At 45.2% G+C, this 25415-nt stretch overlaps 7 protein-coding genes across 7 annotated transcripts; 5 read left to right on the top strand and 2 right to left on the bottom strand.

Moving 5' to 3' along the window:
• Positions 1-668: 668 nt before the first annotated feature.
• JR316_0003436 (Cysteine desulfurase, mitochondrial) lies at positions 669-2656 on the top strand (the record flags this gene model as incomplete). Its single annotated transcript, XM_047889209.1, has 9 exons — positions 669-834; positions 887-969; positions 1028-1159; positions 1210-1347; positions 1398-1886; positions 2082-2243; positions 2294-2366; positions 2415-2538; positions 2593-2656. The coding sequence occupies 9 exons, from the start codon at positions 669-671 to the stop codon at positions 2654-2656; spliced, it is 1431 nt and encodes a 476-aa protein (XP_047751583.1).
• Positions 2657-2840: 184 nt separating this feature from the next.
• JR316_0003437 (Pre-mRNA-splicing factor srp2) lies at positions 2841-4278 on the top strand (the record flags this gene model as incomplete). Its single annotated transcript, XM_047889210.1, has 9 exons — positions 2841-2865; positions 2923-3006; positions 3062-3093; positions 3147-3199; positions 3250-3318; positions 3378-3450; positions 3631-3704; positions 3759-3861; positions 3910-4278. The coding sequence occupies 9 exons, from the start codon at positions 2841-2843 to the stop codon at positions 4276-4278; spliced, it is 882 nt and encodes a 293-aa protein (XP_047751584.1).
• A 447-nt stretch (positions 4279-4725) lies between these two features.
• On the bottom strand, positions 4726-6784 carry JR316_0003438 (Tubulin-specific chaperone E; the record flags this gene model as incomplete). The annotated part of the gene is made up of 9 exons (XM_047889211.1): positions 4726-5006; positions 5069-5137; positions 5206-5326; positions 5378-5454; positions 5517-5713; positions 5778-6065; positions 6118-6217; positions 6272-6549; positions 6606-6784. 9 exons carry the CDS (start codon positions 6782-6784, stop codon positions 4726-4728), a joined length of 1590 nt encoding a protein of 529 aa, XP_047751585.1.
• A 278-nt stretch (positions 6785-7062) lies between these two features.
• On the top strand, positions 7063-8892 carry JR316_0003439 (3-hydroxyisobutyryl-CoA hydrolase, mitochondrial; the record flags this gene model as incomplete). Its single annotated transcript, XM_047889212.1, has 8 exons — positions 7063-7146; positions 7196-7309; positions 7362-7443; positions 7500-7563; positions 7619-7686; positions 7739-7931; positions 7990-8398; positions 8452-8892. 8 exons carry the CDS (start codon positions 7063-7065, stop codon positions 8890-8892), a joined length of 1455 nt encoding a protein of 484 aa, XP_047751586.1.
• Positions 8893-9785: 893 nt separating this feature from the next.
• JR316_0003440 (Indoleamine 2,3-dioxygenase 1) lies at positions 9786-11279 on the top strand (the record flags this gene model as incomplete). Its single annotated transcript, XM_047889213.1, has 2 exons — positions 9786-10103; positions 10167-11279. 2 exons carry the CDS (start codon positions 9786-9788, stop codon positions 11277-11279), a joined length of 1431 nt encoding a protein of 476 aa, XP_047751587.1.
• Positions 11280-18788: 7509 nt separating this feature from the next.
• Positions 18789-22912, top strand: JR316_0003441 (Putative zinc protease; the record flags this gene model as incomplete). Its single annotated transcript, XM_047889214.1, has 16 exons — positions 18789-19001; positions 19055-19102; positions 19156-19194; positions 19257-19776; positions 19832-19947; positions 20003-20258; positions 20314-20741; positions 20790-20879; positions 20937-21046; positions 21099-21140; positions 21190-21403; positions 21455-21575; positions 21628-21719; positions 21770-21866; positions 21921-22376; positions 22431-22912. 16 exons carry the CDS (start codon positions 18789-18791, stop codon positions 22910-22912), a joined length of 3324 nt encoding a protein of 1107 aa, XP_047751588.1.
• Positions 22913-23204: 292 nt separating this feature from the next.
• JR316_0003442 (Cyclin-dependent kinases regulatory subunit (Cell division control protein cks1)) lies at positions 23205-23685 on the bottom strand (the record flags this gene model as incomplete). Its single annotated transcript, XM_047889215.1, has 3 exons — positions 23205-23293; positions 23345-23541; positions 23597-23685. The coding sequence occupies 3 exons, from the start codon at positions 23683-23685 to the stop codon at positions 23205-23207; spliced, it is 375 nt and encodes a 124-aa protein (XP_047751589.1).
• Positions 23686-25415: the final 1730 nt, after the last annotated feature.

Raw genomic sequence — 25415 nt, forward strand, 5'->3', positions numbered from 1 at the left:
CATACTCTTCACGTATCTATTTTCCAAAGCAAAACCAAAGTAGTGAGAGTCGAAGCCTTGTTGAATCATCCATTATGGAACGAGTTCACCATGTTGCCCATTATCTTTCGTATGGCGGTACGACTTTTTATTATTCAAGAGTTTGCTTCAAGGTCAAAATTTCCAGTACCGAGTACTCTCCGAAAATCCAATCTCATGTTGATCTCATGTAAAGGGGTACCAACCATTTCATTCAGAAATCCGACTTCCCTCAGGTATGGGATCGATAAATATGTGTATTTGAAAGTCTGGCTCACGATAGTGAACAATGCCACCAATGTGAACTATCTACATAAAGTACTTTGTTAATCGTTGTAATCCTTCGACATTTGTGGACCAATGTTATGTGCATGGATGTTGATCTTGTTCTTCAAAAATTAAGCGCCAAGATGAACCTGCTGAAACCCGAGGAAAACTCGGAACATTGCGTGAGAACGTTTGAACCAGACACGTGATGATCATGAACGGGGTACTCGGCTCTTCGGCAATGACCCACTTCGTCATTCGGCGACAGGAATCTCAGGGATTTTTACTCTGTTAATCTGCGCTTTGTATAAGCAACTCCTTCCGGGTTTCCACATCCTACCGTTTTCATTCCCATTACCAACTCTCTTCCTGGTTTCTCTGTAATGCTCTCTAAACTGTCTCGGACAATCCCCAAGAGGTCGCTTGCGTCGAAGGTGTCGACTATCAGTAGTTGTCGCACATTTGTTCAACCTTCTGGCGCCGACAGAGCAAGTGTAGTGGATGTACCATCTACATATCAGGACGACAACCACTTTGCACCTAGACAAGGTGTGATAACTCATTATTTTTGTTCTGTATTTACATGTTGACCTTGCTCCAGATATGCTCGGCTTTAAGCTCGATGCGCCGCTTCGTGAGGGTTCAGTGGAAGCCAAAACTCGACCAATTTATCTGGACATGCAGGTCTGTTGTTTCCTGCTACGACTTACTGTCAATGAACTTTATATCAACTGTAACCAAGGCCACTACTCCTGTGGACCCGAGGGTGCTGGATGCAATGCTGCCTTACTTGACTGATCAGTATGGCAATCCGCACAGTCGGACTCACACATATGGTTGGGAGGCAGAACAAGGTGTTGAGGATGCCCGAAAGGTATGCATGGCAGCTGCTACATCCACCATCTCTAACTGGTTTATATGTAGCACGTCGCCGACTTGATTGGTGCGGACGCGAAGGATATAGTGTTTACCTCGGGAGCCACCGAATCCAATAACATGTCTATCAAAGGCATTGCCCGATTTCATAAGGACAAAAAGCGTCACATAATTACAACTCAGACAGTGAGTGTTTAGCTGTGAAGCTGACAATCGAATTTGACTTAGAACAATAGGAACATAAATGTGTTCTTGATTCATGCAGAAAGCTCGGTGAAGAGGGCTTTGAAATCACGTATCTTCCTGTTCAAAAAAATGGTCTTATCTCCTTGCAGGAACTTGAAGCTGCTATCAAACCTACAACATCACTCGTATCGATCATGGCTGTCAACAACGAAACTGGTGTAATCCAACCTTTGAAAGAAATTGGCGCTATTATTCGAAAACACAGAGGTGTCTACTTCCACACAGATGCCGCCCAAGCCATTGGGAAAATTCCTTTGGATGTCAATGAAATGAACATTGATTTGATGAGCATCTCTGGCCACAAGCTGTATGGCCCCAAAGGCGTTGGTGCTTGTTACGTCAGGCGAAGACCTCGGGTTAGACTGGAGCCAATTCTCAGTGGGGGAGGTCAAGAGCGTGGATTGCGTAGTGGTACTGTCCCCACTGCACTTGTCGTTGGCCTAGGTGAAGCTGCCCGACTTGCACAAAAGGAGATGGCTGTGAGTTTCGACTTTCATTCCTCGTTCATGATGAGTATCTGCATTACAATTACGCGTATGCGTTGAGTCAAGTGGTAGACGTGGCAGCAAATTCTTGTTTCCACAAACCAGCTTAGCCATGACCTTTGTGCAGGGGTGCTGATGTTTCTGGGGGTGCCATTGATGAACGATTTACTGATGCCCAACTTTTGTTAGAGGGATCACGATCATGTCAAGAGGCTATCAAACAGGCTCATAAGTAGAATCGATGCTGAGGTGGAGCATGTTGTGCGAAACGGAGACCCCAATGGTTATCCAGGATGCGTCAACCTCAGTTTTTCCTACGTCGAAGGCGAAAGTTTGTTGATGGCCTTGAAGGTAGGAATGGTCACCGACTTTTGTATGCTCTAATTATGAACTCTTCCAAGGACATTGCTCTCTCATCCGGGAGTGCTTGTACTTCTGCCTCGCTAGAGCCGTCCTATGTTCTGCGTGCCCTTGGTATGCTCTTTCATGATCACCAAAACTACGAGGACTAACATTTTTTAGGCGCTGCAGAAGATATGGCTCACTCATCACTTCGCTTCGGTATTGGACGTTTTACGACTGAGGCGGAAGTTGACTTCGTGGTGGCACACATTATTAAGACTGTGCACAAACTGCGTGAAATGAGGTATGACCCCTCACTTCTGTGCCTTGTTCTGCTGTGTACTAAGTCCTTTTGCAGTCCTCTTTGGGAGATGGTGCAGGAGGGAATTGATATTAATTCGATTGATTGGTCGCAGCATTAGTCTGCATATAACTCTGTCGTTCTACATTTCTACATACATAATATATCTCACAGAGTCAGAAATGAAAGGTGGTCCGTGCCCTGAGAAGGCATTTTGATGCATGTGTCGAAATTGAAACTCAGATGCAGAGCAAGTTGAATCCCACAACTCACTGCTTTGTTATACACCTCATTCTCTGACCACCATGTCTAGACGCCTTTATCTTGGCAGTATGCCTCTTCTTTCCAATGTTGTCTGCATAGTTTTATGGCTAATTCACTATCCAGGGCTACCTACCGATGCCCGTTCGGAGGATGTTTCCAAATTTTTCGACGGTTATGGCCGAATCATCGACTGTCGTGTCATGACTGGTGCGTTCAATTCCTTCAAACTTCGACAGTACAGTATTTAAAATTATTCTTTTAGGTTTTGGGTTTGTTGAATTCGAAAATGCAAAGGTAGTCAACACTATTCACAGTTGTTCAAATAGACTTCTTAACGCGGTCTTTAGGACGCCGAGGATGCTGTCCACAACTTCAACGGCAAACCCTTCATGGGTGTCAAGTACGACTGATTTAGTGTCCAGGGTCTTCTTTATTAACTGCTTTTTGCAGTATTGTAGTCGAGTTCGCCAAGGAAAGTCGTCCTCGTCGAGAGGTTTACGAAGACAGAGGCGGTTATGGGTATGGCCAACGTTCTTGCAAATGCACACACAGGGCGTTCAATTGGCTTATAATTCTAGAGCTCCCCGTGCCCGTAGGCCTCCTGGAATCCGCCTGATTGTATCTGGAGTTTCCCGTGACACTAGCTGGCAGGTACGACCTCTCTCCTAATCCTCGTGTTGAACAGGTTTCTTGGCGAATGCGTGAATCTATCGCAGTCGCCATTGTCATTCGAAGTACCGATACTGTTCCTTATCGTTGATATATTGGGCTATGGCTATGGCCTTTCCGCACAAAGAAGCCCGCACGGACCTAACCCTTTACTGCCTGTAGGACCTGAAAGACTTTGGTCGGGATGCTGGCAGCGTCTCTTTCGCTGATATTGATCGTGACATTCCCGGACAAGGGTGAGTTACACATGTTTGTCTCTTTCTGTGCTTATTACTTAGCTCCTTTCACAGAGTACTTGAGTATCTTTCTAGAGAGGATGCTGATCGTGCTCTCAAGGAACTTGATGGCAAAGAACTTCGTGGACGCCCTGTTCGCGTCGCTCTTGACGACTCTGTGAGCCAAGCTTGTATGATCTTTGAGCAAATGCTTAACCACTGTCAGCGTTCCGGACCTGATAATTATCGTCGAGACGATCGTCGTGATGATCGTCGCGATGACCGATACAGTAGGGATGACCGTAATGACAGATATCGCCGTGATCGTTCAAGGTCGCCTCCCCGCCGTGGTGAATACGAAGACCGTCGTTCCGCCAGGTCGCCCCCTTCCAGACGGGAGGCTGACGATAAAAGACCTGCAGGGTACGATGATTACCGGCGCGGAGGTTATGATGACCGCAGAGGGCCTGATTATTATTATGACCGACGTAGGGATGATCAAGATCGTCGTCGAGATGACAGAAGACGCGACGACAAAGAAGATCGATACGACGACAGGCCAAGGCACGCGAATGGTGAAGGATGGTCTCGTTGAGGATTTTCGAGGACGTTTGCTGGAAAACGGATGGCATACGAATGGTTTTCTTTCCTTCTATAATGGACTTCTCCGCTCTTTGTGGTCTTGTCGTCGTTTACCCGGACCGTGTACTTCTCTTTTGGTTGGTCAACCCGCTCGGAGAGGCTTAAGGCAATCTGCGATGTCATAACTAGGACCGTCGCGAGGAGACCATGCAACTGTATAACGGTCGAAGGTTAAGGCTTCACTATTTTCACTCGGATTTAAAGCGGACATCGCACGGTCGTGGTTCCTTCCTGTCAGGTAGGTTCGATATCACAGGATGGAACTTTCAAGGAACAGCGTCAAGTGCAAATGATTGGCCATCACAAGCTTTTGATTTCATCGACAGTGTGGAATTCTAGAGGTGTAAGTATGTTTACTTCTGTCTTTGTATTATGGTTGTCTATACATTGTCGACCAATATCACTGGACTTGATACACAATTTGTGAACCGCTGTCTACCCCAAGCCAGTCAAGGTCTCTAAGGTCATGCTCTTTGTCAAGTTTCGTGAGAGTGCCGTTTCCCATGTGCAACCAGAATGCGACATTAGTTCGACGGTAGTCAACCTTGAGAATCTTGCATATCTTCAGGCGCAAAACACGGAATGACATCGTAGGAAGAACCCGAAGCGTTGTTTGTGGGTTAGACGCAAAAGCACCGCTGCTTTGTTCCATAGATTTGTCGTAAGGATACACTTGAAGATCTAGTGGCATTAACAATGAGTTAGAAAAAATTGGTTTGGAAAATTGGGATTGCAAATAAAACCTATTAGATGGTCGCTGAGCTTATTCTGAACATTTTTCTGCTTTTGAACTTGGTCTGGTTTACCATACTCTGCCGAAGGGTTAATTGTGTTCCATCAGGTTATCGACTTTTTCATAGAATGAAACTGATTCACATACTTTTGCACAAATCAGGCCAACGATAGTGCGTTTTAGCCCTCACGTCATCCGCTACATTCCCCTGTTGTATGATGGTCGACATGTAAAAAAGTTCGGAATCTGTGCGTTCCCTTGAAGATATCTAGATCAACGTTTAGCAAATTGAGCGTAGTATGTTTCAATCATGACCCACAAACGCCCCATCTAATGTCACAAGAGACGGTACTCTCGCGATCATAAAGGGCCGGGATTGTGTTCCGAGGTCATTATCTCCACAAAGGCAAAAAAAAGTAAGAGTATATATAATACATTAAAGCAACGTGTTGCCTCACCATTCATAAGCGGATTCCCATTCATCATCAATGTCTCCAGAGAAGGTAGCCAACAGGATAAAGCATCGATGGTTTCCCACGAGCTGATGCGATTGTCCGACAATGAGAGATACTTGATACCAGGTAGGCAGTTCGAGGAAGACTCTGGAAAGGGGATATCTTCGATGTGATTAGAAGTCAAGACAACGCGCTGTAAACTTGACATATGGTGATGATAAAATTCAATTCAGAATTCAAAAGGTTCAGATTATTGATACATACGAATCGTATTCCCTAAAAGAATCACAAATATGCATCCAGTCGGAGCATGCATTGGTGTCCAGGTTGAGGGATTCAAGGTTGGGTTTGAATGCGGTACTACGTTTATCACCGCACAGTCTGGAGAGATGGTTATAGCCCAGTTCAATCACCCGAAGCTGTGGCATGAAAGCTGTTATCGTCTGCATATCAGACCAGCTGATCAGAGTGTCGTTCAACTGAATTTCCGTCAACCTCTGAAAAGCAGTTGCCAAACGATCATAATTCAAGGGCATCTGAAGACGATTCCGACTATCCTGGAGATCTAATTTGAGAATGGCATGTAATTTTCGCAGCAACTTACCTTAAAGAAAGTCTCTCAAGCAGAAACAAAGGCCCTGTGATATCAGCTACTGTTTCCCAGTTGGGTAGCAGATTCTGGGAGAGATCCAATCCACGGATGTCTTGCTAACGTTCAGCAACTGATTTTTCGGGATAGATGGCATGCAAGAGCTTACTTGGACAGGTTTTTGTGATATCAGCCGGGGGATCTCCTTGCACCACAGTGGCCTTGTCTAGGCTGACCTCACGCAAGCGGTCCAATCGAGAAAATTTATCTCTGATTTTATCCAAGGAAACAGCGGTGACTTGGATGGCGCCTTGAGAAGATCCGAGAGTGACTATCTCGTCTGATCCATGCAAAGGTTCAATATATTTTGCTGTGAGAGCGTCCAGAAAGGTTACACCATATTGTATGTGCTGATTAGGCCTGATGAAAGACCCTGCGGATGCAAAACTGCGAGAGATCACTGTTCATTAGGGCAGTGACGAGAGCAGGAAATGACCACCTACCGACAGGAGAAATATCTGGTGCCATCCTTGGATCCATCATGTCTGCCGCGGCCTGGGTCATCCCATTCAACACCGAGCCAGATACCTGGTGTATTTCCAACCGGGCCTGTATACCTGATAGTGCCAATGTCGTTGTTGAGGCTGAAGCGAGTGCCGAGAGAGGGTATACTAGGGCTCATCGCAACTGCATGGGAGCGAAAGCGGATGTGTTTGAAATTGAATAATTAGGTGAATAAGCCCTAACCTTAACCATAAACTAAGTTCCTCAATCAACTTGTGACCTCAACAGGCAACAAGCTTTTCCGACGTCCGTTTGGCATCTGACTGCGACCGTTTCCCGTCTTCCACATCCATAATTCGGTCTCCGTCGGAAGCCGTGTCATAATCACGCATTTTCTCGTGCTAGAACAAGCAGAGCTCCAAGTTACTCATGTTGGCTGCAACCATCCGCAGCAAAATGTCCCGCGGTTCTGCTCGCGCTGCCTACCAAAGAACAACAGCCATAGGTCAACATATGATGTCGACAACAACTACTGACGAAGTAAGTGGCTTGCCACGCGTATTTGCTCGTACTAATTGGTGTATCTCAGCCGACTGTTCTGTTCGAGTCCAATTCTTCCCTTCGAACGTACATTCTCAACAGGCCAAAGAAGCTCAATGCCCTCGACGACACGATGCTGTCTGCTCTTAGACCCAAGATCGAGGTTTGTTTCGTGATAGTCGCGTCTGATGTTTATAATGATTGCCATGTGTTAGGAATGGAGTTCCTCCGACCTTTGCGGTACAATCGTTGCACGCGGGAATGGTCGTGCTTTTTGCATCGGAGGTGATGTAGGAAGTAAGTCTATGCCGGATGAATTGAAGAAGCATGGCTCTTAACATAAACTTCCTCAGGTGTTGCCAATAACGCGGCAGATCCAGCGACCCGTTCACTTGCAACCGAATTTTTCAAACGCGAGTCAGTCTTCTATATCTCATGATTGATTGTTCACAAGTGTTGACGGATGGGAAAGGTTCGAATTGGACTTCATTCTTGCAGCGCTCAAGAAACCGTACATTGCCATCATGGATGGCATGACTAGTATGTGGTTCCTTGTACTTTATATAGCCATGCTTTATTGAGTTCATTTCAGTGGGAGGTGGGGTCGGGTTGGCGGCTAATGCCCCATTTCGTATCGCTACCGAAAAGACTGTCTACGCCATGCCTGAAACAAAAATAGGCTACTGCCCAGATGTTGGAGGTAGTTATTTCTTGTCGAGGTTGGATGGCGAAATTGGGACATATCTCGCGCTTACTTCCGACACCATATCCGGAAGAGCCGTGTTGTAAGTCCGTTGCACTTCTATTGTTTTTTTTGGTATTCAATATCAACATATCTTCCAGCGAACACGGCCTCGCTACACACTATATTCCGTCGAGAAGGATCCCTATGCTCCTTGACAGACTTGCTGAGCTAAACCAGCCACACTCTAGCCTGGTGGATCGTATTATTGAAGATCTTTCCGCGGAACGCGAACCCACAGAAACTCCTGCGCCTTTCACAGGTGCAAAGCGAGTCGCGCTGGATTATGCTTTTCGCCATAACAAAGTCGAATCCATCATTAATGATTTGGAGATTTTTGCCGCTAGTGATAATGCAGAGGTAGCGAAATGGGCTTCGGACACGTTGGTCATGCTACACCAACGTAGTCCTACTAGTCTCAAAGTTGCACTTCAAGCCATTCGCCGAGGGTCCAACTTATCCCTTCTTCAATCACTGGAGATGGAACTCAAGATTGCCACAGCCTTTTGCGTGAGTTGACATCATTTAAGGTACTTATAGACGTCATCTGACATTAATCGCAGCATGGTGCAAGTCCCGATTTTAAAACAGGTGTTGATGCAGTCATTTTCAAGGCCAAGAAAGCCCATGAACGTCCCGAGTGGTCCCCACCGACCCTCCAAGAGGTCACTCCCGCAATCGTCAACCGATTTTTTGACCCGAAATCGCCTTTCCTGACGTCGGCACCGTCCCTCGACCTCCCGGCGGAACTGACATCAGGCACCATTTCAAACCCACTGAAATATGCCTTGCCCACAGAAAAAGAGATTGGGTCTGTGGTTACAGGTTCTCACGCGTCGGGCGGAGGACTAGGCCTTCGATTCGATGAGTTGCTGGACAGATTTGCGGAGCTGCGACCGGGCAAGATGGGAGTCAAGGAAAAACTGCTCGAAGTTGTGCAGCGAAGGTGTGTGCTAACCGACAACGCGGATGGCAATCAAGTATGGTTAAAGTGGAAACACTGAAAATGATATGCCTGGTTTTCGTTTACTGGTATGAGAAGTTACGCGAATGTTACCGGGAATAGAAATATCCGAGCAAGCAGGCATAGCTGAGTGATTGACCTAAAAAGTCAAGAAGATCCACAGATAAAGTATCGTAAGGGTGAGCGCTGTTGAACCCTTGAGTGGTCCAGAAGCTCAATGCTCAAACGCGATCGAAACGGGAAAGAGCTGGAGAAAGACGATTGTCTTGTGTCAGCAGGGTCAACTAGAGGACGGCCGGTCGAAAAAAATAAAAGGATTAGGTCGGATCGTTGTGGGCGCAAGGCTAATCTGGGTTCCTGGCATCACCAATTCTGGGGCAACATGCAAATCGCCGAGCAAAAACAAACACCATCACTGTATTAAGGACGCTAGACTCAAGATGGCCAACAGTCAACGCCAATGACAAGAAAATATTTTTTCAGATGACGTGCAATCAAAAGCTGTGGTAGACCACGTCGGCGGCACTGCATATTCGTTTGTATCTAAGATAAGTCTTTGACACGGCGCAGCAGTTCTGTGTTACCAAGACATGGTTTATTTCTGGGAAGTCAACACAGGAAAGTAATCAAAAACGACAATTGATTGGGATGGAGGTCGTGCGAATTTTCAATTTATATTGGCCCTTTCTCCTCCTGATGAAAGATCCAGTCAACAACGGACCTAAGGCCTTTGAGCACAGATTAAATGGATCTCCACCTCTACCAATCGGTCTCTCGAATAGGACATTCCTCCGACAAGGGGTAAAAACATGTATCTCAGGGTACAGTTCCATCCCATTGGTGTCATAAAATGATGTGGCGTAAGCTTTTCTTCAATTTTCTATAAGAGCTAACCATACTGTCCTTGTACCTCCAACCCCTCCCGTTTCTCCAATGGACGTCGTCAATGTACTCCAGACACCACCTATCTTCTTTCGTTTGTTTATAAAGCTCGCATTGTCGTTGTTCAGTTCCACATTCAACCTCAACTACAAAGCTATCCCTGAGAGGCGCCAACAGAGCTCATATGACATCGACCCTCGGACTGGCTTTTTCCCCCCAAAACCTCTCCAGCGCCTGCCATCGGGCTACTCCATCTGGGAGGATGCTTTGCGCGCCGCGAATGGGAATTTGAGTTTGGGTGAAGACGACTCGGAAGAAGCCTTGTCCAAACGCGCCTTTGGTGAAAGATGGAGATCGAATATCGCGTCTGTTAGTATATTTTTATCCTCCTTAAATGCACTATTACTTATCGAACGCGACATTTTCGCCCAGTGGCCCGTGTTGGATTGTACCCCACTACAAACTGATCTCCGTTCTTGTCAGCGCGCGCATATGGTTCTTGCATGGCTCGTCAATTTCTATGTCCATTCAATGCCTCGTCCTCAAGGAACACCGGCTCTTGTGCCAAAGTCCTTGGCAGTTCCATTGACTCAAATTTCTCGTCACCTTGCAATGGCTCCTGTCCTTACGTTCGCCGACACAGTGCTGTGGAATTGGGAGCTTGTAAATCCTGCGGAACCCCTATCCATGGACAACATTCGATTCGTTAATCTGTTCTCAGGGACCGATGACGAAAGGAATTTTTATCAATCTTCTGCGAGGGCCGAGCTGCGCGGGGTAGAGATTTTGCGGATAATTGATGACTATACATCCCATCCCAATATTAGAGACCTGACCGCCATTTCAAAAGTCGCTCGAGATCTCACTCGTCTTTCGGGGATTGTGGATTCGATCAGTGAAATTATTCAATCTGTGCGTCCTAATTGCGACCCTCACGTTTTCTATTGGGACATTCGTCCATGGTTCGAAGGCAGCGACGCGAAAGGACCTACGGAGCCAGGTTGGATCTACGAAGGAGTGGATGTATCTGAACCACTTGACCTCAGCGGACCATCCGCTGGTCAGAGCAGTGTCATGCACGCTCTTGACATTTTTCTGGATATTGATCATAAACTTGGCCAAAGACGTTACCCTGCGCCTTCATCAGAGAATAAGCGCGCCGATCTAGGCTTCATGGAGAGGATGAGGCGATATATGCCAGGAAAACACCAGGACTATCTTCGACAACTTTCCTCGATCTCTCTAACCGTACGCGAAGTGGCACGATCGACTCCTGCTCTTCGTGATCCTTACGACAATGCCGTCACAGCGTTGAAGCGCTTACGAGACCAGCATATACGTATTGCTTGCCTGTATATTGTGACAATGTCTCGATCCACCCCAGGTTCACGGGCAGGATGTCCAGCAAGTGCAATGATTGAACGACTCCAAGCTGCTAGGGCGTCCGGGAAGGGGCCCGTTCGGGGGACAGGGGGCAATGAATTGTCTGTTCTCCTCAAGGCGGGGAGGGATGCTACTCGGCGGGCAATCTTGAAGTCCAATTGACACTATTCCTAGAGGAGATGGTGTCGGAATGTCAAATGTTTTTTTTTGCTCTGACATGATTTTTTTTGCTTGCTTTCGATCTGGCTTTCGTACCTTTTGATGTTTGACATTTTGCTACATAATTGTTTTTCCATAGTAACATATTATACATATACGCATATATATTAGCTATAATTCATAATATAATGATTGAACCTTCCATGCTTACAGTATTCATGCTATAAATCAGAGTTTCAAAATTTACTCCACTTTTTCAATTATGATTATCTGGGGAAGTGGCAAAAAGTCGGGTGCGGTTCGGAAGACAATTGCCAATGGATGTCGACTTAAGTTTCGGAATGCTCATGCCACCGCCGAAATTTACAGTTCTGTCAATCAGGAAAAGGAACGCAACATACAATACTATGTTTTGAAACCGGGAGTCATCAGTAGCCACAGAAATTTTCTTGGTCTTTCCGGTCGAGGCCTTGAACCGGCTTGAACATAGTCGTCCTAAGCCAACAAAACAATCTCCGGTTGGAGTTCACTGAGCAAGGGACGCAGAAAGCAATATCATATTCTGTGCCACGACCTAATTAAATCGTGTTTCATTTCAATCTGATATCACCCTTTGCTGAACCTTTTAGATAGTTTTCAGGGCTGTTTCGCAACTGCTTTGTTGTGTTTTCCAGTCAAGGTTTATCAGCGTCACGTAAGTATGTCAGCACGCGAAAAACGCGTGTAGTCACACTTGGTCACATATCTAGCTCGTTCTTCATTTCAACCATCACCAACCTGCTCAAAGAGAAATTGACATGTCTGTACCAACGCTGACCAAAGGCAGCATCAAAGCTTTGCAGAAAGCGTCTCCTGAAGATATCGACGTCTTTGATCATGAATATACTCTCCAGTTCCTGTCCATCAAGAAGGTTGGCAATACTGCGAATGCCCCCACACCTGCACCTCCAGAACGCTATCGCTTGATCATTTCCGATGGCGAGAACTACATGCAGGCAATGCTTGCAACTCAACTCAACGACCTTGTTCAAAACAACTCGATCACAAAAAATACTGTGGCTGTAATTGACAAACTTACATGCAACTATGTTCAGGAGAAGAGGTACGCAGTCGCGTCCGTACGCCGTGTAACGTATATTAATATATGACTAGGCTTATAATTATCCTTGGCCTTCGTGTCCTTCAACACACGGTTGATAAAATTGGTGATCCACAGCAACTAGAACCTGACCATAGTGAGACACCCACAGCTGTGAACAAACCAACTGCATCTTCTTCTGTAGCACCAGCTGCCCACACAGCTCCTGCACCCCGGCCGCAGGCACCTTCGAATAACAGTCGTCATGGTAGCATTTTTCCTATTGAGGGCCTTAGTCCTTACCAAAATGGGTGGACTATCAAGGCTCGCGTCACTCATAAGTCCGAAATCAAGACATGGGCGAACGCTCGAGGTGAAGGAAAGCTTTTCAATGTGACTTTGATGGACGACTCTGGAGAAATTCGTGGCACTGGTTTTAATCTTGTTGTTGATGAATTGTATCCCAAGTTGGAAGAGGGAAAAGTTTACTTCATCTCCAAAGCCCGTGTCAATTTGGCAAAGAAAAAATTTTCCAACATCAACAATGATTATGAACTCAGCTTTGAACGAAACACCGAAGTTGAAGAGGCACGTACCCTCTTCACTTTCTTTCCGACAAATATTAACATATCTTATCAAGTGTCATGAAACCACAAATTTGCCGACTATAAAATATAACTTTGTGCCATTAAACGCTCTTGAGTCTTTGAGCAGGGATGCAATCTGTGGTATGTGATTTCTGTTGAACAATCTCCAATGTGAAATGGTGATACAAACGGACCATCTAGATGTCATCGGTGTTGTAAAAGAAGCATCTCCACTATCTGAAGTCACATCTGCAAAACAGAATCGTCAGGTACATTAGCCGATTTCTGTCAAATTCTTATTTTTGCTTATTTTAGCAGCTCATCAAACGTGAACTGACACTGGTCGATAAATCTGAATTTTCCGTTCGCCTGACTCTGTGGGGAAAGCAGGCAGAACAATACAGTGTTCCTGAGTCGAATCCTGTCATTGCCTTCAAAGGGGTAAAAGTCGGCGATTTTGGAGGTAGACTGTCTGCAATTGTGCCGATCGATTCCATCTAAAGAGCATTGCATAGGGCGCTCGCTATCTATGTTTAGTTCCAGCACTATGCAGGTCAACCCCGACATTGAAGAATGCTTCAGTCTTCGGGGTTGGTACGACAATTTGGGTTCCGACCAGACCTTCAAAGCTCATTCAAGCACTGGCGGTGCTTCATCGACATTTGGCTTTAATCGTGCAGAAATTCGCAGCCTGGACGAAATCAAACAAACTGGATATGGCATGCCGGACAAACCAGAGATATTTTCCACACGTGCCACGATCATGCACATTAGGAGCGATAACATATCTTATCCGGCATGTCCAACACCTAACTGTAACAAAAAGGTAGTAGAAATGAATGGGGCATGGAGATGCGAAAAATGTAATCAAAGCTTCGATACACCCGAGCATAGGTGTGTTCTTTGATTATGCTTCCTTGATTATTATAAATTCAACCGCTTGCCCAGATACATCATGTCTATGGCCGTTTCCGATTATTCTGGTCAAGCTTGGCTGCAAGGATTTAATGAGGTTGGGACCGCCGTGTTTGGCATTTCTGCAAATGAACTACTGGAAATCAAGGTGCGTAGACAAGAGTCTAGGCATTTTTTATCAACAACCCTGGACTTATCAAAACATTAGGCCAATAATCCCGTCGAGTATGATGCAAGGTTACACAGGGCCAACTGTAATACGTTCAATTTCTCGTGCCGCGCCAAACAGGACACATACAATGTAACTAACATGCTCATTTGGTGGCATTAGGTTCATTTTGATAACTCTTTTTTTTTAGGAAACGACGCGTATTAGGTACGGTATATCTCGTATCCATCCTCTGAACTACAAAGAAGAAGCGGGGGCGATGCGAGATTTGTTGTACTCTGCCTGGGCCAGGTAGAATGACGGTTTATCCTGTTATCTGTATGTAGTGTCGAATGTGGTGTCTTTGTATGAGTAATTATCTTGCAATTGATATGCTATGCCAACCATTTTAGTTGGGCCTGACTCTTAGATGCCTCTGTAACTGACAACATTGAATTGGGTTGTTTGCACGTGTAATTATTGACGCGACTGTTTACAACCAAAGTCGCGCCAAAAGGCACCGCCTGATCAACCGGAGCCTATACATTTTCAGCTCCCTCAAGGCGTCGTTCTCGCTCTGTGGCCCACGTCGTTGCTTTGAACGTTTCCACCAACTCGTTATTCCATTTGCTTTAGACGCGTTCATTAGCCTTCTTCAACCTGGTGTCAGTCTGGACATTGGCATGCCAGTCTCCACTAATTCGCGCTATGAACCGCCCCTCAGCCCGCCCTCAATGATTTCTACGCCATCGAGATCAAGTTATTATCGCTCTCAGAACAACAGTACTAGCTATACTCCAACAATTACCTCAGGAGGCATTGCACAACAAAAACTAAATGTCGTTACCAGAGTGGCAATCGAAGGGAAAGCTAAGCAAGGACAAGACGGTGCCTCCGTCAAAATGTTTCTCAAGGTCTTTAATCTTTTGCTACGTATTCCTTGTTTATTGAACGTTTCAATACCATCGTGTATAGATTTGTGTGCCTTTGGATTTAGTGACTCCTGGATCAACGATTCCTCTTTTTCCTGGTTAGCAACTACTTGTTAAGAAGCTATGTATTTTTGACTTAACCTCTCTCTGCTTAGAGGAAAACGTGAAAATCCATACCTCTCAGGTCCATCCACTCGACCACAACGGCGTACCATACAACTTTTCATCAACGGTTTTCCCTCTGCTTCACAATGCTGCCCGGGCGTTGAGTCTCCCTCAACGATCACATGAAGACTTCAACACAGTTGTTGGATCTTCCAATGTAAATGGAACTTCTACTTCCAATCGTTCACAACATGTTGAAATTGGTGATAAAGCTGCACCAATTGATGCACAATATACTGGCCACATTCTTGTCAGCGGATACAGCATATCATTTGTTCTTCCCAGAATTTTTCTTCCACGAAGAAAAGATTTTAGTCAACTGGACACGGGAGGGACACCCGCAAGTAGAAGAAGACCTTCTATCGGAGAGAGAAACCAAGCCTTGTTTATGGCTGTCATCGATATGTGGGTCCCTTTCTTGGGCAAACCACCACGCTCGCCCTACCTGGTATGGACTCGACATTGGTATTGTATTAGCTTCATCCTTACCAGCGCCTTTGTTATAGCTTTCTATTCCTACGCCACGCTGTCTACAAAACTACATCAGACTCCGTATTTTTCCTCCCCCGGTAAATAACTCCTCCTCATTTGCGTCACTTTCTTCGATGGAAGATGAAAATGCTGCGTGGGACCTCACGTCTGAGCCTCACGTTACACGGACCCTGTCAAAACCCTCTCGTTCAAGCTCTTACAACAACTTTGCCGACGATGAATCCTCTGATTCTTCCGTGCCACTTACGACAGACGCTTGCGTGATTCAGGGTAGCTTCCCCAGTGCAGAGCGAATACGGATACGGTGGGCTAAGCCTACGAAGTATCTGGATATACCAGGTGATGAAAGTGGTCGAAGAAGGGTTGGGGTCGAAGAAAGTAAGGGAGAGATGACCTGTACAATACGCGGAAAGGGAACAAGTGCAGGTAATCCTCAAGCTGAAGGTGTTCTGATGCACGTTGAATATAAAGGGCATTGCCAGGGCATATGGTTTGCTGGCGTTGCAACATTACTTGGTCTTGATGTTGGTCTTGAGGCTAAAGGGTCTGACGTATCATGGCCTGACGGATATCCAAGCAGATGGGAGGTTTCCGGGGCGACTGGATTTACTGGATTTGGGACGGGTTCTTCAAGTGAACCTTCCACGATCAATTCTAGGACAATATCCTCGGATTCAACTGACTCTCGCCATAAGCCATTACTCTCCTCTCCCAGTGGCCTGATACAAGATTCTGCGCCAGGCTTCTTAAATGCGAAAACTGATTCATCGGCCTCCTCATTGTTGCGTGCCCCACTTCCTATGTCTAATGTCGGCGAATATTCTTTCGAAGGTTCTGCAGCTACCTTGAACCTGTCACCTTCCGAAATATCTTCGGTAGCATCAATGACAACACCATCGCATCCTACCTCATCGCAAAGTGTGCTTAAGCCGGTGCATCCTGGCTCTCCTATAACGCTCCATTTGAATATGAATGAATTACAAGCCCCTGCCAAAAACATGTTCACTTTTACTATATCCGGTACCATTCTCATAACTTCAAGGACAGTCTTGGCGCGCCTTAATGGGCCCATCCATGGAAAGTCTACGGAGTTGGAGCCCATAGTGTTGCCCCGGTTCACTGTTCTAGCCGCTGACACCGAGTCGACGTCAATTCTAATACGAAATGAAGTCGACGGTGCATCCGTCGAGGTGTTTAACCCAACGGGGGACATTCAACACGATCCACAAACCAGGAAAACGGTACTCCAGAAGAATGCGTTCACAAAGTGTACCGAGGATGGTACTAGGATCGCACTCAAATTCTTTGACACTCTCTACCCTGGCAACGTGAATAATTCACGACCTCACGCCCGTCCGCGGACGCCTAGCAATAACATGTCCCACCTTTCGTCCAATTCTTCCAATCCGCGAAAAACCCATCTCACACGCAGTAAACCTGATGGTCCCTGCATCATTCCTTCAGTAAAAGTGACGGTGACAGCGCTTGCACCCGATATCAACAATCTCCCTACTGGATACGCTGTCAGGGTCATCTTACAGACACCACCGTTAGTAGATTCCGAGTGGCTTCATTTTGGGATAGCACACGGGTTACCAGATACTGATCACATCGCAAATTCTGGGGAAACAAATTTTGACGGCAAGGTGCACACTATCTGCGCTAGCCTTGACGGCGTCCCTGTAAGATCGGAAACCACAAAACTAGCACAGGTAGCTACAGACGTCACGGCTGGAGCTGCTCCTTTTGAGGAGCTAAGCGGGAAGGAATGGATATGCTGGGTGAAGGTCCACACTGGGTCGTCAATTGGCGGGACATTGGTGATAGATTATATCGTGAAAGAGGCCCATGTGTCTTCTGGAAACTACTCTAGAAATTTGAAGGACGTACCGGCACTGGAAATTCTCCTCCCGACTTTCTTCGTGTCCATCGCACGATTAGAAGTGTATGTGGACCTTATCCCCGGTAAGCTTCGACTTTCTCATGTTTCAAAATCCTATTCAACTCAAGTTTACTTAGGCCTCGATATCAGCTCATTGCGTTCCAATTTTGATTATCATTATGCATTGCCAGATGGAAATCGGTTGCTGCGTTACTCGGTGAACGAATATAATAAACCACAACTGTTGCTTATGGTCCGCAAATCTATGGCCAAGCAAGGCCCTCTTCGTCAGAACTGGTACTTCATCATCACATGGTCTATCCTTTTGGTTGTATTTTCTCTCCTTTATCAGTTAATGGCTGATGTGCACCGATTGCAAATAATCAGTGTTGGCTATTTCGGTAAGATCGAGTCATGGTCGGATATCCCTGTTGTGACTGTCACTTCAACTGTCTACGCCAGCACCAGTACCCGATATCACGGCGAGCCGCCCATAGAAACACCGGATGTGATATCTAGAGTCGCGCCAGCCAGCGCTGAACCACCTCCAAATTTGAACCCGATATCTACTCAGTTGGCAAATGATGCTATCATCACGACTACACAAATGACACAAAAATCTCACGACGACACCTCCGACAGTCATCCTAAAAATTCTGTACCACCATCTACCCCAGAAGCATATGGCTTGTTGCCGGTTGAGAACAATTTCTCTTTCGAATGGGTTAAAGGCGGTGCTTTCAAGCATGTCCTACAAGAGTTAGTCGCCACAATGGAGGTCGTCTGGGACGTCTTCCGAAAAGTCTATCACTATCCCCTTGATCCTCCATAATAGTATCTGTGGACATCAGCATATTTTTTATGACTTTAATGTATTCTACTGACTGGTTTGTACGTTGTTTTTTACTACCTGAATCGTTGTAGCACAATTTCATAATTTGTGAATACAATTGGTTCAATCACTCAGGATCATTGACAAGGACTTATCCTAGAAGGTTTGTGATGAAGCATCGCGAGTTTAAAGCTTCTAAATCATATTTTAGAGACTCATGTTGGTTTGAAGCCGCAAGTTGAAAATTTGTTCAGTTCAAAAGGCTTTTACGTAATAAGTCGTGTAATTACATGTCATTGACCGGAATGGTCCTCGGCCAGAGTTGCTAGTTTGGGGCAGGTTGTGTGTTCAACTACTGCCATTGTTCTGAATGCTCAGGCTTATTCCTGAACTACGACCTGCACCAAGGCTGATCTGCGTCACATTTTCCTTGCGATATACTAGTAGAGCCATAAATCTATCAAAGCACATTGCCCGAAATATGTCTGCGACGGCAGATTGGAGACAGATCGAAAACCCTGGCGCTCAGCCTTATCGCATCTTCACTAGACCTATCATCAAATCTGAACAGGATGATAGAGAATATCGGATAATAGAGCTGGAGAATGGCCTCAAGGCTACCCTTGTTCATGACGCTAAAGCAGACAAAGCAGCGGCTAGTCTTGACGTCGCTGTTGGACATCTTTACGACCCAGTAAGCTGCATTCGTCTTATGGTCGCTTGAATTTTATCTGACATGTATGCAAGGATGATATGCCAGGACTTGCTCACTTCTGCGAACATCTACTATTTATGGTAGGGACAACCTACTCCTTTTGATTGATTCATCTTGACATGAACCTTCTCAGGGAACAGAAAAATTCCCCCAGGAGAACGAATATTCAGAGGTACTATCACTACTAGTTATTTCAGTCATTTGATTGATTTGACCCTTTTCCTTTCATTTTAGTTTCTCTCAAAAAACAATGGTGGATCGAATGCATATACAGCAACTTCCAACACCAATTACTACTTCAATGTTTCAACGTCGGCATTGTCAGGTGCGCTAGAGCGCTTTGCCGCGTTCTTTCACTGCCCACTCTTTGCTCCATCATGTACATCTCGTGAATTAAATGCTGTGGATTCTGAGCACAAAAAAAATCACCAAGCAGATATGTGGCGTATCTTTCAACTGAACAAACACTTGACGAAACCCGGTCACGTATGGTCCAAGTTTGGTAGCGGAAATAGAGAGAGCTTGTCAAAAGCGGCCAAGGATCTTAAAATACAGGGCAAACTCGAGGGCGCTACTCTCTTATCTGCCAACTCCTCCCCCGGATCGTCTGGCAAAGCTTCTCCGGCCCCCTCGACTGTTAGTGAGTCAGACGCGGATGGTGGTGCAGTTGGTCGCGAAACTCGTCGCCGGCTAGTCGAATGGTGGACCAAAGAATATTGTGCTAGCAGGATGCGTCTATGTATCGTAGGCAAAGGTATACTTCTCAAACTCAACAAGTCTAATATCTTTCACCTATTGTCATCCTTCAGAATCTTTGGATGATCTTTCCGAACTTGCGACAAGGTTTTTCTCCCCAATCCCTAATCGGGGAAGAGATCCCCTTCCGATGATTTTTGATCATCCATTTGGCACTGGGGAAAAAGGGGTTAGCTATTTAAAATCGTTAACTTCCAATTATTGCTCAACGCCGTTTTTTGTAGACACTTGTTTCAGTTCAAACCGTCATGGCTTTCCACGCTTTAGAAATCTCTTTCCCATTGGAATATCAACCTCCATTCTGGAAGCATAAGCCTGCCAACTTTCTTTCGCACTTTGTGGGTCATGAAGGGCCTGGTTCATTGCATTCCTATTTGAAAAACAAACATTGGGTCACCTCTTTGAGCTGTGGCCCTCAAAACCTTGGCAGGGGATTTGCCATGTTTAAAATAACTGTTTATCTGACTCCGGAAGGTTTTGGTACGTGATCTAAGATTGCTTTGGTGTTCTACAATGTCTGACTGGATTGTATTAGCAAATTATAGATCAGTCATACAAGCAGCGTTTAAATACCTTGCTTTACTTCGATCATCTAAACTGGAATCATACCACCATCAAGAAGTTGTCAATCTTTCTAATATACGGTTCCGATTTGCTGAAAAAAAGCGCCCCGACGATTATGCGACATGGATTGCGGAGCATATGGCCTGGCCAATTCCTGAGCACCTCCTCCTTGCCGCGCCGCGATTGACCTGGGATTACGAAAACGATTTAGACAGGCAAAGAGGCGAAGCCAAAGTTATGGAATATCTGGATAAATTTAGGATACAGAATGGCCGAGTTGTCCTTATGGCTAAAGAGGATGATCACCGCAAAATTCACCCTGAACTGGTCTGGGAAAAAGAACCATGGTATGGGACAGGCTACGCTGTTCAAAGATTTGATGATGAATTTGTGGCCGAGGTCGGTGCTCAGCTCAGCTCCTTGCGCAGTTATCTGATCGTTTGACAGGCCAATAGTTTCAACGACATCTCTGAATTATTCGTCCCTAGACCCAATGAGTTCATTCCGACTAATCTCGACGTGGAGAAAAAAATCGGGGTTGAGGTGTTAGGTCTTAAATTGATATTCGTCAAGCTTGCTCAATTTTAAATCTAGCCTTTGAAACGACCTCATCTTATAAGACAAACTCGGGTATCATCTCTGTGGTACAAAAAAGACGATAAATTCTGGGTGCCAAAAGCGCATGTTGTATTTGATATACGCAGGTATGATACCCTTGGTTTGTGTTAATATCTTGATATTGACAACAATGGTTAGCCCACTGACAAGTGCATCAGCACGAACCTCAGTGCTTACAAGGTGTGTGTATGCTACAGTACGAATTGACCTCACGCTTATGATTACGCAGACTATACTCTGACATCGTCAATGACTCACTTACAGAATTTTCATACGACGCTGATCTCGCCGGTCTGTCATACAACCTTTCATCTACAAATACTGGTCTGTACATTACCATGAATGGATATAACGATAAGATGTCTGTGCTGGTGCGACATGTCCTCGAGAAGGTGAAAGGCCTTGTCGTCGATGCTCAGAGGCTCGCAGTTGTCAAAGAAGAGGTGCTCTCCTCTGCTTTACCGCTCATTAGATTTTAATTTCCTGTTACTTAGCTTCGAAGGGAGTACGAGAATTTCTCTCTCGGTCAATCATACTCTCTCTCCGATTATTACGGACGTTACCTCATGGCACAACGCCAGTGGACTATCGATGAAAAGCTGGCAGAACTACCTTGTAGGTAAAATCATGCCACGTTCAAAATCTGTGACTGAATAAAAATGTTCAGCCATCAATGCAGACGATGTCCGGACCCACATGGAAGAACTTCTGAAGCAAGTGAACGTCAGAATTCTGGTGGCTGGGAACATGTACAAAGATGTCCGTTTTACTATTTCTAACATCCACGCAAGCCACTTATATCTAAACAGGAAGCCATCAAAGTAGCAGAGATCGCAGAAGAACGCCTTAACCCGACCAGTCTTTCTCCTTCCGAGCTGAATGAAAAATCGCTTCTGCTCCCTCCAGGTTTGATCGTTTTACATTAAAATCGTTTAAAATACCCTAACGCCTTTATAACAGGCTCAAATTATATATACTCTGCGCCGTTGCCCAACAAGAATCAAGCAAATTCCGCTTTAACTTATTTCACCTACTACGGCCCCGTGGTCAACCAGAAACTGCGGGTTACATCCGCACTCCTTACTCAAATTTTAAGTGAACCGGCTTTCAATATCTTGCGAACTAGGGAACAATTGGGTTATATCGTCTCTTGTTCGTCTTGGACTCTGCCTGGCTTTAGTGAAAGAGGCCTACGTATTGTGGTCCAAAGTGAGAAGCGACCAACATATCTGGAAGATCGTGTGGATGCCTTTTTGGAAGAAATGAAAATCAAACTCGAGGATATGTCTCTTGATGAATTCGATGTCCACAAAAGTGGTCTAGAGAAAAAGTGGCTCGAGGCAGATAAAAATTTGGGGGAAGAGGTTTCCAAATATCTTATCCAGATTAACAGTGGGCATTGGGATTTCTTAAGGAGTATGTGCCATTTTCTGTCTAATATCTTTATCTAACCAACAATTCCCGATCAAGATGAAAAAGACGCGGAAATGTTGAAAGGCATTACCAAACAGGATGTCCTCGATCTTTTCCTTACCAACGTTCACCCATCTTCAACGAAGAGGTCTAAGTTATCAGTTCATATGGTTTCTCAAAAACCCCGACCCAAGGGGGTAAGTTCTCTCGCAATCGAGGCGTTTGAAGGCATGGTCCGCAAAGAATTCCCTGATATCGATGAAAAGTCATGGAAAACTTCTTTGGAGAAGGAAAACCCTACCATCGTCGAATTTGGACAACACTGGGCGAAAATATTGAATTCTGAGGAAGGGAGAAAGCTTGTTTCTCAATTACCTTCCCTTGTGGAAAAGTATCCGGTTCAGGGCGAAGAAACCGAGTCGCCAAGGGTAGGAGTTACGTATATCGAGGAGAAGAAAGCCTTTAAAAACACCTTAAGGGCTTCAGTCGACCCCGGTCCAATGATGGAGTGGAACGACCTTCCTGTTTCGAGGTTCTAGGTCACAGCCACTTCTAATTACTGAGCCATCACTCTGGCGTGTCATCTAATATCCGGTTGTAATCCTTAGAAAGCACATTTGTAAGTAGACCCATAGAAGTTGAATTAATGAAAGAGAGACGCCATGTGAAGGGATATACAATGAAACAGTGGGGAATTGCGACGAATAACGAGGCGTACAGTTACAAAGCGAACGAAGCGGACGACCTAGAGTGCAACCAAAGTCAAGGAAAATAAGGTCACACTACCTACATATTGCAAACTCAGAAGCAGCGAGCAGTTAAGACATAAACTTATTTCCTTCTAGCATCCTTCATACGAGGTTGAGGGGGAGGCACAAAGTTTATGGCACGGCGGAATAGAAGGACGTGTGGTTCAGGAGCTTTATCCTCTGTCAATATTCATCGTAACGCAACAGCAGACATGATCATACCATGAACTTCATAGTGCTCCCATCCAAGGCTTTGCGTAATACCAATACCCCTCCATTCTTGCTCCGTGAGGAGCCGCAAAACGCCAGACTCATCAGGGTTGAAGTACTCTTTGGGAACCATCTTCAGGAGTTGCTTGGGTAAAATGACGTGACGATATTCATATTCGTCATCCGAGTAGCGATCTGAGTAGTGGATTCTAGGCTTCAAGCTCAAAGGGCGTGGTAAAGATAACAATTGGCGAACAAACTTACTTTTCGATGTATTCCTCTAGCTTACGAGCCATTTCTTTTTGTTGAGCTGCTTGCTGAGCTAGTTGTTGGGCAGTAAGATTGCTTGCCATTGAGAATGATGACTTTGTTTCTGGGAAAGGGCAAGGATGATAGAAAGATGGCACTGGTTCAAGGTAAAGATTTGGATTTAACTGTTGTTCACTACAATTTACGCGCCGGTCACGGTCACATTCCAACATTAAATTCACGTGACATATCGCGTTGATGCCTGTTTGTGTGACTGCCATTTGAAGCGACCCAATTTCTTGGAACCCTTTTTCGATTCTTCTCAAGCACAGAAATATTCACCCTTATTCTCAATTCTTTGACAAAAATATGACAGGAAGCTTTAGCGAGCCGATAGACTATTACGGCTCAGAGGCAGATATCTGCATCGAAGATATTGATCGTTTTGATTTGGACAAAGGGACTCAGGACGTATACGACTCATTTCTGCCACCTGACCATGACGGTTCTTACTACGATGGTGTTGAAACAGGTATGAATTAAGCGTGATTCTATTATATGCTTTATATATTATCAAATTCCTCAGAGGTCATGGACACGAACATTGGCCGACTCGGACTCAGAGACGCATATATTCACCCTCGAAGCGAGGAAAATACTTGTGCAACAGCTCAATGCAACCCTCAACAATTTTCTGCATTGTCCAGAGGACTTGCAAGCAGAAATTATCACATCAGTGAACTCTCAATCTTTATGTCTTCCTGATACGAGAGACCTGAGTGAACTGGATAGAAGGCTCTTATCCAGGACATCACGGGCATCTTCCACTCGGTTCTCGAGTACCTGCGGAGGAAAATCTGAATAGGTTGGCTAACAATGACGTGAATTTGCAGCATAGAGACGCCGATGCTGGTAATCCCGCATTGGAAGATGGCCAGGGTCATCAGGTAGTCACCAGGAACGCATCTGGCATGAGATTGCGCCCAGTATCAGACCTGCGTCAGTTCTATTGAAAAGATACAAAACGCGAATACCCTAACCGGAAAATCAGCTGATGTATATCGTGGAATGTTCAAGTTTGGGGTTTTCAATGCAGTTCAAACCACATGTTTCGATGCGGTAAGTAACGTTACTTCATGCAGCCTCGAAAGTTAAACCGCAAATCCAACAGGTGGTTTTAGGGGATAAGAACATAGTGAGCGGCCTCTCAACTTCCTTTAACTTTTTGTACTAATATTACCCAGGTAATCAGTGGTAAGCATTTCAGACTAGCTTTCATTCGAGCAGACAACATGTTTCTTTGTATCAGCTCCCACTGGGAGTGGTAAAACAGTTCTCTTCGAGCTAGCAATTATACGAATGCTATGCCGTAGTACGGACACTAGAACTCAAGTCAAATGCGTGTATGTTGCACCAACCAAAGTATATTTTGATTTACTTTGCCTTTGGTTCTTTGTTTATATGTTATCTTGCCATAGGCTTTGTGTACTGAAAGATTTCAAGACTGGGCAGCAAAATTTGAACCTATTGGACTTAGATGTGAAAGTTCTTTCCCTTTATCGTGACATTAGATGTTGAAAGATTTTCAGGTTGTGAGTTAACCGGAGATACGGTTGTGTTTGGCCGTGATACATGGGGCGAAGCCAAAAATGCAACCGTCATGTCAGTCCAAGCCTGGAGCATACCTTTTCTTCGTACTCTAATGATACATTAATATACAGAGTAACAACGGTATGGATATATATTTCGAGTATTGCTTGCGATTATTCCTTTAATTGATCTTTTTAGTGTGAAAAATGGGACAGTTTGACCCGGAACTGGTGAACATTTTTCG

This window comes from Psilocybe cubensis, chromosome 3 (assembly GCF_017499595.1).
Source record: "Psilocybe cubensis strain MGC-MH-2018 chromosome 3, whole genome shotgun sequence".
In the NCBI taxonomy this organism is placed as follows: domain Eukaryota; kingdom Fungi; phylum Basidiomycota; class Agaricomycetes; order Agaricales; family Agrocybaceae; genus Psilocybe; species Psilocybe cubensis.